The sequence below is a fragment of the Phyllostomus hastatus genome, unplaced genomic scaffold, assembly GCF_019186645.2.
Source record: "Phyllostomus hastatus isolate PE091 unplaced genomic scaffold, TTU_PhHast_1.1 phas_contig_196, whole genome shotgun sequence".
NCBI classification, from domain to species: Eukaryota; Metazoa; Chordata; class Mammalia; order Chiroptera; family Phyllostomidae; genus Phyllostomus; species Phyllostomus hastatus.
The window spans coordinates 769,294-782,168 of NW_025333709.1; the positions used below are offsets into that span (position 1 = coordinate 769,294).

The window sequence follows — 12,875 nt, forward strand, 5'->3', positions numbered from 1 at the left end:
CACGCCCCCAACTGGGACCTAGCCCACAGCTCAGGAATGTGACCTGACTGGGAATCGAACCGGTGACCTTCTGGTTCTCAGGCTGCTGCTCAGTCCACCAAGCCACAGCAGCTGGGGCGAGGAGCATCTGGTTTCAGACTCTGCTCTCAGGTGACCCGCGCCCGCCAGCGAGCCTCTGCCCAGGAGGCGGCCTCGGTTGTGCCAGGCCCACGCTGTGTCGGCTGCCCCTGCATGGGCGCGCCGGGGCAGCCCACGGTGTCCCCCCTGGGGCAATGAAGCAGGTCAGGTGCTATGTCCCCCCAGCCACCTTGATGGCGAGAGGCGCTGGCCTGCCCTGAGAGGCGGAGCCTGGCTTTGTGTGCTCTTCCTCAGAGGCTGTCCCGCTCGCTCCCCCGGCTCTGTCAGGCCGCGCGCTCGTGTCCTCGCGTCTGTGCTCGCACTGCCTCCTGTGGCGGGTCGGCGTGCACTGCACCGGGAGTCGACTTGGCAGCAAAGCAGGCGCGGGGCGCCGCCGAGGTGTGGGCTGCCTGTGCTGGGCCTTAACGGGCTGCTTCTCTCTTTCCTTCCTGTTCTCCTGACAGTGTAGCGTCCACCAACGGAAGCACCGGGACCGAATGGAATTGAGCATCAAGAAAAGCCCCCTCTCGGTGCAGAAAGCCGTCCCGTGCGTGAGGATGAAGCAGGCCCCGGAGGCCCTGGGCGGCAGCACCGGGAAGGCCCCGGGCTGCGAGGTGAGCCGCGAGTGCTCCGTGTTCCTCGGCAAGGCGCAGCTCTCCGCCGGCCTGCAGGAGGGGGTCATGCAGAAGTTCAACGGCCACGACGCGCTGCCCTTCCTCCCGGCGGAGAAGCTGCGAGACCTGACCTCCCGCGTGTTCAATGGAGACCCCGGTGCTCAGGAGGCCAAACTGCGTTTCGAGTCCCCGGAGGGGAGAGGCACGGGGACCCCGCCCAGCGCCAGCCCCACCAAGAACGGCTCTCCCGAGATCAAGCTGAAGATCACCAAGACCTACATGAACGGGAAGCCGCTCTTCGAGTCCTCCATCTGTGGGAGCGGGGCCGCGGACTTGCCCCCGTCCGAGGAGAACGGACAGAGGCCGGAGAGCAAGGCGAGGAGGAGCCGGAAGAGGAGCATAAAGTATGACTCCTTACTGGAGCAGGGCCTGGCGGAAGCCGCCCTGGCGCCGGAGACCTCCAGCCCCGCGGACAAGAAGGTACCCAGGAGGGGCCCTGCCTGGGGGCAGGGACGGCGCAGACAGACGCAGCTCTCTGCTCAGGGCTTGGGGGGGGGCTTTGGGGGGGTGGGGCTGTGGGCGTGGTGGGGGCAGGGCTCCAGGAGCCCGGAGCCTGGCCTCCTTCAGGCCTTCGCCCGTGGTGGAGCCACTGGGAGGCCTGCCGAGGTCGGAGATACCCTGAGGTCAAAGTGGCATAAAGGGGTCACACTGCTCTCTGAGTTCCTGACCCCTGGCTCTTCCCGATTCTGGCCTCCTCTCCAGAGGTGGGCGGGGCCTGGCTCTGGCCAGCGGAGGCGCAGGGAGCCTTGCCCCCCTGAGGAGTCAGCGTGGCTGTCTCTCGGCATCTCCTCTGCCCGGGCAGCGCAGGGCCCGCCTCCTTGTGGGCTGGGCTGTGTCTCCCCGCCAGGCTCCCGGTGCCCAGGGCTCGCTCATGAGAGGCAGGGTTCAAGCCCTAGCCCACCCCGCAGGATTGTGGGCGGGGCTTTGTGTCCTCGCATCGTACAGTGGCCCAGGGTGGCCCCCCACTTAGGTGAGTGTGGGCCGAGCGGGGCAGCCGGGGAGCCTCTGCTGCTCCCCAGGCACTGGTGGCCCAGTGACGGCCTTGTGGCCCGCTTACAGGAGTGGGGACGGGGACGCTGAGACCGGTTGGGGGGGTGGTGTAACATCAGGGTTGGAATATTTGGTTTGACGTTATCGTCAAAGACTTTCATTTGCAGTTTCCCCAGGTAGGAGAGAAAATGGCCAAAATTTCCTTGAAACTATTGAAATAATGAAGAACTTTGAGGTTTAAAAAGTGCGTGTTTGAGTGCTCAGGGGCTGTGTCAGTCTTGTCAGTGCGAGCACTGGGGCGAGTTTCTGAAGTGACCAGGACCAGGCCGGAGACGGCTCTGGAGGTGCCGGCGGTTGTGGGCAGCCCCCGCCCCGCCCCGCCCCCTGGTTTTGCCCAAAGGGGCAGGCGCCCTGCGCTTTGACTTTCCCCCTTCAGAGTGGGAGCCCGGACGCCTGTCCTCGGGGCTGTGCCGTGGGGCTGAGGTGACACGGTAATGTGAGGCTGGGCGCTGCGGACTCACCCGAGGGCCCGCCTCCTCAAGAGTGTGCCAGGTGCCCGCCCTGTGCCCGCCGTGCTGAGCCCCCAGACCCAGAATGAAGTCCTGCGGTTGGCCAGGATGTGGCCCCTGAGGGTCTGGGGTTCACACCCAGGAGCAGGCCAGGGCCACGCTGGCTGGCTGTCCCCCTGCAGGACAGGGCTCCGGGCGGCAGGCAGCTGGGTCAGGCCGGCAGCCCCTGACCGCCTGTGGTCCGGGACAGGGAGACTGAGGTCTGGGTCCCAGGGTGTCCTGTCACTTGCTCCCAGGCCTGCCGGGGTCCTCCCCCGCCTGGGTTCTGCCACCATGGCTGAGGCGTGTGCCGGGCGGCGGGATCCAAGGAGTCCTCTGACCAGCTGGGGGAGGTGCTGTTAAGGCCGCCCACCTGGCCGGGAGCTGACACGGGGCCCCCCGGTGACGTGAGTCGGGCTCTGCAGGCACCCGGCCTGCCCCGCAGTGGTGGGTGCCGGGCGGGGGAAGCTTCCGCTGGGGTCGTCCCCGCTGGGCCTTCTCGGACAGAGGGCGGCCCAAGGGGCGGTTCTGGGTGTGTCGGCACACTCTCCTGTTCACTCCAGGGCCCGGCTGCGGCTGCGAGGGAGCCCTGCCCCGGCGCCGGCAGGGACAAAGACCGCGTGCTGAAGTACAACGTCGGCGACCTGGTGTGGTCCAAGGTGTCCGGGTACCCGTGGTGGCCGTGCATGGTGTCCGCCGACCCGCTCCTGCACAGCTACACCAAGCTCAAAGGTACGGCGCCGGGCCCTCCGCTGCGCTGCCCGCTCACCGGCCGTGGCCTTTCTCGCCCCCCGGCTGCTCCCTCCCCCGGCCTTCAGTAGCCCGACCGCAGTGCCGCCTCCTCTCTTTTCTCGTTGTGTTAAAACGCACGTGACGTGAGCTTTGCTGTCTTAACCATTTGTTTTAAACGTTCAGGATTCAGGTCTGAGCTGCTAGTTTGCAACCCTGGCTTTAAGATTTTGTTTCTTTGCTTTTAGAGAGAGCAGAAGGGAGGGAGAGAGAGGAGGGACACATCAGTGTGGGGTTGCCTCTCGCACGCCCCCTACTGGGGACCTGGCCCACAACCCAGGCATGTGCCTGGACTGGGAATCGAACTGGCGACCCTTTGGTCGACAGGCCAGCACTCAGTCCACTGAGCCGCACCAGCCAGGGCATCTGTTGACTTTCTGTTAGGGAAAATGGAAAGTGGTCTCTTAGGTCATTTCCTGTGTCTTGCCCTCCCAGCCTCCCACATAACGAGCTCACTGTTTTCATCAGACAAACCTGCGTGTTCACGTCACTTGGCTGTGTGTAAATGTCATTAAGAAAAGCCATGTTGGGTGCTGTAATTGCACTTGCTTATACAACCTTTTGTTTTTCCTGGAGTTAGTTACCACTTTTCTTTTAAAAATCATATACTTTGCTGTCCGTACAGCCTTAATTTTTTTCAAGTATTCATTTCTCTGTCCTTAAAACGGATCTTGTTGCCCAGGCCAGGCTGCTCAGTGGGTTGGAGCGTCATCCCAACACCCACAGGTTACAGGTTTGATCCCTGGTCAGGGCACACACCTAGGTTGTGGGTTCCACCCCCAGTCGGGGCGCGTGCGAAAGGCACCCGATTGACGCTTCTCTTTCTCTTTGAAATCAATAAACACGTTGAAAAAGACTCACGCTGACAGTGGGTTTCTCCTGTCGGGGAACAGTGAACACCTGTTTGGTTCCTGTTTTCCTGTCCTGCTCCCGGGGCCTCGCCTGTTCGCCCTCTCCTCGCTGCCCGGGTTTCCCTTCAGGGTCCTCCCCAGGACGCTGCCTGCTGGGCCCCGTGGTTCCTTGTCGCAGGCTGGAGGAAGGCGCCTCGAGTCCCAGGAGTGTCCTGCGGCTCCACCCCTGCCCAGCCCGCTTTGGGTGCCCGGAGGAAGCACAGGCGGCCAGCGTCCTCATGCCTGACTGACGGGTTTGGCCGGCGTCGCATTTTGTTGGGGGTCGGTTTTCCCAGCAGCATGAGGTGTTCCCTCCTTCCCTGCCAGCTTCCAGAGCTGCTCTTGTGTACCTTGACGTTCTGCCTGCCGTTCCATCAACACGGGTGCTGTCCCCCCAGCGGCTTGACTGTCACAGGGGGGTGCCCCGGTGTGGATGCTGGGGGAGGCCCTTGGGGGTGTGAGTTCGGAGACACGCTTTTGCGTTGTTCGACGAGCTTCTCTCAGAGACTGGTTCGTTGCCGAATCTTGTGTCTCCTCGACTGGTCCTGTAGTTTTCTAGGGGAGGGAGGAAGAGAGGGAGAGAAACATCAACGTGTGGTTGCCTCTCACACGCCCCCTACTGGGGACCTGGCCTGCAACCCAGGGACGCGCCCTGACTGGGGATCGAACCAGCGACCTTTCACTTTGCAGGTGGTGCCCAGCCACCTGAGCCATGCTGGTCGGGGACATCCTCTGAAACTCCTGAGGCTCTTTCTCTGTCTCCTTCTGTGGCGAGTGAGCGAGCGAGCCTGTGGGGCGCCCTCCGCCCGCTGTGCCCGCGGCTCTGCGGAGCCCCATGTCCGTGTGCTCGGCAGCCCGTGTCGGAGGGAGCGAGCGGCCTCCGAGCGGCCCGCGGCCCGTGTGCGTGGGGAGGCTGCCAGCTCTCGTCTGAGGGCTCGGTTGCCTGTTGACCAGCGTCTCTTGACCCCGCGCGGCCAGTGTTCTGTGTGAGCGAAGGGACTCGGTTCCCCGGCGGAGACCCTTCCTCCCCACTGGCGCAGAGGTCTGACCTGGCAGCCCACTCCCTCATGTTCGCCCTCCTCCCGCCTCCCCCCGACCCAGCACCCTCCCCTCGGGTTTGGGGGTCAGGGGTCCCTTCCCTCGCGCAGGCCCCCTGACTGCACGGGAGGGTGTGGCTTCTCTCTGCCGAGGGCGGCAGCCGTGGGCACCTCGGGCTCCTCAGGCCCCGTGGCCGCCCTCAGCGCCTCCGAGCGCTGCAGTGGGTGGGTGGCCGGGTGGGCTTCGGGCCCAGGTCGCTTGAGCCCCTCTGGCTCCCCTGCACTGCTCTCTTGTCCCCTCCGTCGAGTGGCCCTTTTGCGACGGCCTCTCCGGCCGCACGCGTTTGGAAGCTCCTTAAGTGGGTCTGGGAAGGGGGGAGGTAAAGGTGTGATTTGGTCAGCGCTCTCTCCCAGGCATCCGGACCCTTACCTGGCCGTCCTTCCCGGGCGCGGGTGAGAGAGCAGGTCAGGCCGAGGTGGCCGCCGGCGCCAGGGACCGAGCCTTCGGCCCGCGCCCGGGGCGTCCTCCCTCGCGGACGCGGCCTTCTGTTCTACGTGCAGGTCAGCGGAAGAGCGCGCGGCAGTACCACGTGCAGTTCTTCGGCGACGCCCCCGAGCGGGCCTGGGTCTTCGAGAAGAGCCTGGCGCCCTTCGAAGGGGAGGCGCAGTTCGAGAAGCTGTGCCAGGAGAGCGCCCGGCAGGCGCCCACGAAGGCGGAGAAGATCAAGGTGCTGGGCGCCCCTGACCCCAGCCCCACAGCGCGAGTGTGGTTTTAGCTTGTCCCGTGATTTCCGTTTTTCCTCGTGGGTGTGGAAGTAGGCAACACACGTGCTACAGTGCATGTGTCCGTCTGTACGCCAGTCAAGTGCGATTAAGTTTGTTTCTAGCTGTAAGAAACACTGATGGGGCTGAACTCCATGCGAAACCCTCAAGTTAGTTGGTTTTTGTAGTTTCTGATTTCTGAATCTGTGTGAAACTCTACGGGTGTCCTTCACGGTGGGTCAGCGCGCGTGTGTTCGCAGTGAAACTCACCGCCCCCCCCCCCCCGCTCCCCCCTCGTTGCAGCTGCTGAAGCCCATCGCGGGCAGACTGCGTGCGCAGTGGGAGACGGGGCTCTGCCAGGCCGCCGAGGCCGCGGGCATGTCCGTGGAGGAGCGGAGGGCCAAGTTCACCTTCCTCTACGTGGGGGGCCAGCTCCACCTGAACCCGCACGTGGCCAAGGAGGCGGGCATGCTGGGCGTGGCGGCCGCGCCCACGGGGCCCCGGAGAGAAGAGGGCACTGCAGTCAAGAGAAGGGGGAGGGCGAAGCCAGCCCCCCCTGCCGACAGCCAGGACGGCGGCTCTGCAGCAGCAGCGACGGCAGCCCAGACAGCGGCCGAAGCCGGTCCCAGGAGAGGCGTGGGCGCCGTCCCTGGGAGGAAGAAGGCCGCGGCCGCCACACCGCGGAGCCGGAAGGGGGACGCCGCCTCCCAGTTCCTGGTCTTCTGTCAAAAGCACCGGGACGAGGTGGGTACTGCGCGGTTTGGGGGTCGCACCCACTTTGGAGGGGGGTGTCCACGGAGCTGTCTGTAGTGAGCCCTGTGCCACCTTGGACCGAACAAGTAGCTGTGGTCGCCACAGCCTCCCCCCCCCTCACGGGGCTGAGGGGCCCCAGGAGCCGGGACGCCCTGGACGAGGACGCAGCTTGGGTGCAGGGCGCTGGGTCCCGGGGGGCTGTGTCGGTGCCGAGGCCGGGCCGGGCCCGCGTCACGGCCCCGCGTGCCCACGACCCCCACCTGCTGAGCCCCCGTCCCCACGACACATCACAGGGCGGGGGGCGGCGTCCGAGCAGGGTCCCCACTGGTGTCCGCGGGGTGCGCGGCCTGCTGGTCCGGGCAACCGCGTGCTGCCCGGTGCAGGTGCAGAGCTGCGGGGCGGCCGGGGTGGCCGGGTGCTCCCCGTCCCAGCGAGGGCGGGCAGGGCCTTGCTCTGCGGTGCGCGGGTGGTGTCCTCGGGATTGGCTGTCGCAGGCTCACCGCCTGTCTCGGTGGGTGGAGGAAAGGCCTGTGATGACACCCACCGCTCTTCGGTGCGGTGCGCAACCCAGGGTTGGGAGCGGACTTCCTTGATTTTTCTCGGGGGTTTCTCTCGAAACCTCTCAGCACACGTCACACTCACTGGTGCGGTGGTAGGAGCGCTTCTCGTGCCTTTCTGTCCCCTCCTGTGGAGCGTGCCGTGGGGAAAGGCCAGCCAGTGCGGGCAGGTCAGGGAAGCAGAAAAGGGGCAACGGTGCGGGAAGAGGGAGCGCTGACGCCGTCTGCAGGGTCTGTGTGCAGCACTCGGGAGAGCCCGCGGGGGCGTCGGGCAGGACTTCGCGTCCTCCAGGGCCAGGGCCGCCGGGTGTGGGACAGAAGGCCCCAGCAGACACAGGAGGGAGGGGCCGTGTCAGGAGGTGCCCTTTCCGACAGCGGGAGCGGGAGGGGCTGCGGCATCGACGGGACAGAGCTCAGGGCACTTGGAGGAAGAGCCGCTGTGACAGAGAGGCAGGCCCAGCTGAGCTGAGGAGGCCCTGCGGCGGCGTGGGAAGGCTCAGGGCGTGTGTGTGGCCGGTCACAGGCCCCCTGGCGGAGCGGCTCGGCCCGAGGATGGGGCCGTGGGGAGGGCCTGCCACAGGGAACCCCGCCCTGCATGTTGGGGACACTCAGGCAGTGACGCGCCCGGGGGCGCCCAGAGTGGACTTGCGTGTGGCAGCAGGTGGGGCGGGGCCTGGGACAGCCCTGGGCCGCACCCGCAGAGTCACACCGCGCCCCCACCCCGCCCCCCTGTGGGACAGCATTGTTGCATTGGGAGGGGGAGGGTCTTCTCCGCCAAACCTACCGCACCCCAGGGCGGGACTCCGTCACAGGGAGGACGTGCGTGCCCAGGACGGGCCCTGAGCCCCGTGGGAGGGGCGCTGAGCTCCGTGGGAGGGGCGCTCCGCTCGGTGTGCGCAGCTCACAGCGAGCGCTGCAGGGGGGCGGGGCTGTGCACTGAGGGCGGGGGGGGCCTGGGTGGCCCGCGCGCCTGCGAGAGGGTGCTGCTGGGGGTCCGTGTCCTCATCGCCAGGGGGACTGCAGCGCAGGGCAGTGTGCCCGCCTGGGAGCCTCTCCGCCCAGCGCCCCCAGAGCCTGCCTGCACGCCCCGCTGCCGTGGGTGTCACGCTGGAGGCGGAAAGGGAGCCGCGGTGCACTGTGGGGGCTCCGTCCTGCTCGGTACGAGCCCTGCCCGGCCCGCTGGCCTCCGGGGTCGGCGCTGGCCGGCCCTCGTCCTTGTCATCAGGGAAGAGTGACCACCAGGCTGCTCTCTGGCGGCCTCCGTGACCGGTTACTGCGAGTCTGCGCTGGCTCTGCCGTGGCCCCAGACGTGAGCTGGGGCCGCTGCGCCCAGTCCGTCCTGTAGCGCAGTCCGGTCTTTCTGGGCTGTTCCTCCTTCTGGGAGTGGTGGCTTGTGACACCCAAGGGTGTTCCTGAAAGGCTGTCGGCTGATAGCGGCTGGGGTGAGGGACAGGAGTGGTCGGGCGCCCCCTCTGCCTGCTGGCCCCTTGTTTTGGTTGTGGGGTCACTCGAGAGGAGACAGCGACGGGCAGCATGTTGGGCTGCTGCTTGCTGAGGCCAGCTCCCCGCGCCGTGCTTGCAGACGGGAAATGTGCTCCCAGCGGCCGGCGGTCCCCGGTCTGTGGGGCTGGCGTGTCGGTCCGTGCGGTAGGCTCGGCCCGGCCCAAGTGCGTCCCTGAAACACTGCTGACGGGGCCGGGGGAGGGGCCGGATGGCCGCCACAGTGGGCGGAGCCTGCCTCCGGGAGCCTGGGCGGAGCGTGGGCACCGCCCCAGTGGCCGTGGGGACAGCCCCACGGGAGGCCAGGCCACTGCAGACGCCCCGAAGGCTGCCGTGCAGAAGCGGTTTAGCTGTCGGTGGTGGTGTGAAGCCCAAGCTTCACCTTTGCAGGGTCCCCTCCACCTTCCCAACCCTCGTGTTTCCGGGGCTTTCAGTGCTTTCTGCCTGTTGCCTCCTGTGCGTGTGCGCCGGTCACCTGCTGGCCGTGACGCTCCTCGGAACGGTGGCCTCCGACGGTGACGCGCTCTGTGGGGCTCACGGTGCCTGCGGGTCAGGACCTGGAGAGCTCTGCGTGGGGTGGGGGCGGGGCCCGGGGGTCTTCCAGGGCGCTGCCCCCGCTGCACAGGCCCCCCGGCTGCCGAGGCAGCAGGCCCAGGCCCCGCTCCACGGGCCGAGGTCCTGTTTGCGGGGCCTTGGGGTACAGCTGACCTTTGCGGGAAGCCTAGAGAACTCTGTCTTCCTAATTACGCGATGGCTCTGGAAAGGCGTCTTGTCCCACCACGCGTCCTTTCCCGTGTCCAAGCGGCATGCTGGCGCCGTGGGTGGGTTTCCGTGGGTCTCCGCCCGCGCGAGCACGAGAGCTCTGTGCAGCTGCGGCGGCAGTGCTCGTGACGCGGGAGCTCAGGGCCTGGCCGGCCCTTAGGGCCTCGCTTCGGATTTCGTGCGCAGCGAGGCCCAGGCAAGGGTCGGGTGCGTGGCGCCTCACCCCTCCCTCCGCTGTGCCCACAGGTGGTGGCCGAGCACCCGGATGCCTCTGGGGAGGAGATTGAAGAGCTCCTGGGGTCCCAGTGGAGCATGCTCAGCGAGAAGCAGAAGGCGCGCTACAACACCAAGTTCGCCGTGCTGGCCCTGCCCCCCTCCGAAGAAGACGCAGGTAAAGGCCGGGGCGCGGGGTGCACAGGACGGTGCCCCTCCCCCACACTGACCTGCGGGGCTGCGCCGGCTGCCAGGGTGCGCGGGGCCACAGAGGGCCACCCCTGCTGCCTGCGTGTGCTTACTCGGTGTCCCGAGAGCTGCTCCCTGCGGTCCAGCCGGCCTGCGGTCCCTCTTGTGCCCGCGCAGACTGGCGGGGTCAGCCTTCAGGCCTCTGTCCCGGGGAGGCTGCGCCTGCACCCCTGGCGGGGCTGGTGGGCGGGGCCCTGGCCCCGAGGGGCTTTCTTGGCCTGTTGGAGAGCACGCAGAGTGGGCGGCCTCCCGGCTGTGTCTCGGCGGTCAGTTTACAGCGCAAAAGCGCCTTGGCTTCGGGCAGCGGTGCGAGAGGGACGGCTGACCATCTGCACTCTGACCGTCAGCAACACTCCTCATCTGCCTGCTTGGGAACACTGAAAAACGGGCTTAAAAAAATTTTTTTTTAGTTTTAGAGCAGGGGAAAAGGAGGAGGAAAGGAAGGAAGAGAAACATCGGTGTGAGAGAACCATCCGTTGGGTGCTTCTCACACGCCCCCGTCTGGGAGCCTGGCCCACAGCCCGGGCGCGTGCCCGACTGGGAGTTGAACTGGTGACCTTTCGGTCTGCAGGGTGACACCCAACCAACGGAGCCACACCAGTAGGGATGGGAAACTGACTTGTGAAATTTAAGAGCAAGTGTGACGTTTGGGTGTGAGTCTAAAACACAAAACAAACACACCCTTGGCAGTGCGGCCCGGTGGGCGGGAGCGTCGTCCTGCACACCGGCACGTCCCAGGCTCGGCTGCCGGCCCGGGCCCACGCCTGGGTTGCCGTTTTCGGTCCCCGGTCAGGGGTGTGCGTGGGAGGCCACCGGCGAGTGTTTCTCTCTCCGTCTCTCCTCCTCTCTCTCTCAAGTCGGCGTGTGTTTAACAGTCAGGGGTAACGCAGAGCGCTGCGTCTCTGCGGGTCTGTGACTGACGAGCTTTGGGGGGGCTGACTGTGACATGTGCTCAGGGTCCCCTAGAAGGAGGGGGCAGCCCGAGGGGCACTTTGGCCGAGTGCCCATCGGGGCGGGGAGCTCCCTGGGGGGCTTCTGCGCGTGCACACCCCCAGACAGCCGGCCCTCTCGGCGGGCGGGGTGCTCTGGCCCGCCACAGCGCCCGTCTTGCGACCCCGATGCTGAGTCTGGCCCAGTGCCTGCAGTGGGCGCCTCGAGGTGGAACAGCGGGGGCGCGTGGGGCCCGGCATTCTCTCGGGGGGGGGGCGCGGCGCGGCTCAGAGCGCTCTTGGAGAGCGCGTGTGGCCGGGACCGGGCCGCACTGGGGGGCTCCGGGTGGTCCGCGGGCACTTAGGAGCCCCTGCTCCCGAGGGCGTCGGCTGTGGGCGCGTCTCTGGAGGCCCCTCATGCTCTCCGTCCGAGACCCCGCGCTCTCTGAGCCTGGACCAGCAGCACAGCCACGGTGCCCGCTGCCCCTCACCTTGGTGCAGGAATCCAGACGGAGCTGTGCTGACACCTCTGCCAGGACCGGCAGCGCCGCCTCCGTGGGGGCGGGGAGGCTCTGGGGCTGCTGCTGTGGCAGGGTCGGCGGCCCCGGGTGCCTCTGCAGGCGGGCGGGCGGCCGTGTGGGGGCCGAGCGGGCCCTCTTCCCAGGGGCCTGGAGGGAGCCCAGGGACCATGCTACCCCCTGCCAGCCAGCGAGGCGCTCCGCCCTGGCCTCGGGCACGCTGGACATCATGTCACGTGGCCGTGTACTCTGCCCCGCCCCAGCGCCCAGTCCCTGAGCGGCGCTGCCCTCCCTCGGGCAGCCGGGCCCGTCCGGGCTCAGCCGCGGGCCAGAGAGAGGGGTGTGCGTCGCAGTAAACCTGGCGTGCAGGTCAGCCGTCCCTCTGTGTGGGCGCCCCAGGTCGGGTCGGGGGTCCCATGGGGTGCAGGGACGTGGGGAGCACAGCCCGGAGCCTGCTGCTCGGAAACATATGACTCAGAGCGAGCTGCGTGTTGGTGGAAGTGCAGCCTGCACTCCGCCAGTCCGCACGTGTCAGTGAGGAGAGGGGAGTTTTCAAACACTGGGTGACGCTGAAGTTGGAGGTCCTATCTAGCCCACGGGGACGTACTCAGAGCAGACGGCAGTCTCTCGGCCCAGACCGGGGTGGCCCAGGGCCCAGTGGGACCGATGCCGGGCGGCCTGGGGGCCAGTGGGCCTGCGGGCTGAGCCCCGGGTGGCCCGGGGCGGTGGTTCACGCGAGTCCCCCCGTGCCACCGCAGGCTGCTGCCACGGGAGGAGGAGGGCCCAGCCGAAGAGAACCCAGGACCTTGCGGGGGACACCGACGCCGAGGACGTGCCCCGGAAGAGGCTCAGGACCGACAAGCATGGCCTCCGGAAGGTACTCGTGCGGGGCTGGCACTGGCTCAGCCCGGCGCCGCTTTCGGGCCGGGCAGCCTGGGAAAGGCCTCTGCCCTTGTGCCCCCGGGGGACCAAGGGGAAGTTCGGGCGGCGTGCTGGAAGCCCTCACCCCCGTCAGGTCCTGTCAGGCTTGGCGAGGCCCGGGCAGTGTGGGCGCCGGTGGGGGCTGGGCAGGGCGGCTGTCTGGTCGTGGAGAGAGTGTGAGGCTGGGCCGCTGGCGGCGGGTCCCACGCGCTTCCCAGCAGAGGGGTTTCCGTCCGCTCCTCCCAGCTGTGGGAGGTCAGGCTAGGAGCCGGCTTCCTTCCCCTTCTCGTCCTGGGGTGCCCTCCTGTACGTTCCTCAGCCAGTCTGTCTCTGCCCCACAGAGAGAAGCCGTCGCCGACAAGCCGTCCCGAACAGGCTCCTGCAAGGCCCTGGAGGCGGCCTCCTCCCTGAAGAGCCAGGCAGGTAAGGTGGCCGCGTCTCTGGGGGGCTCCTGGCGGGTGTCCCTGGCCGGCGCCGGGAGGGGGCCGGGCTGGGGCGGGGCCTTCAGCGGCCTCAAGTCCTGAGGACGCTGGGCAGGTGCCAGGCAGCTCAGTGCGCTGGGAGGGCAGCCGTCCTCATCCTCGGCTGTGTGCACGGCCGAGCTGCGTGCTGCCAGGGCCGCTCTGCTGCCGACTCCCGCGTGGCTCTACTGCCCGCACAGCAGAG

At 67.5% G+C, this 12,875-nt stretch overlaps 1 protein-coding gene across 3 annotated transcripts in view; it reads left to right on the top strand.

The window, feature by feature from the left end:
• The window catches only part of NSD2 (nuclear receptor binding SET domain protein 2), a 47,653-nt gene that overhangs the window by 13,485 nt on the left and 21,293 nt on the right, over positions 1–12,875 (top strand). For all 3 annotated transcript variants that reach the window (XM_045834263.1, XM_045834262.1, XM_045834261.1), the window contains exons 2-8: positions 582–1,211; positions 2,893–3,061; positions 5,607–5,773; positions 6,111–6,551; positions 9,626–9,770; positions 12,047–12,165; positions 12,551–12,632. In XM_045834263.1, coding sequence (XP_045690219.1) covers positions 615–1,211; positions 2,893–3,061; positions 5,607–5,773; positions 6,111–6,551; positions 9,626–9,770; positions 12,047–12,165; positions 12,551–12,632 — 1,720 coding nt within the window. In that variant the 5' untranslated portion in view covers positions 582–614. The remainder of the gene's footprint in view (positions 1–581; positions 1,212–2,892; positions 3,062–5,606; positions 5,774–6,110; positions 6,552–9,625; positions 9,771–12,046; positions 12,166–12,550; positions 12,633–12,875) is intronic.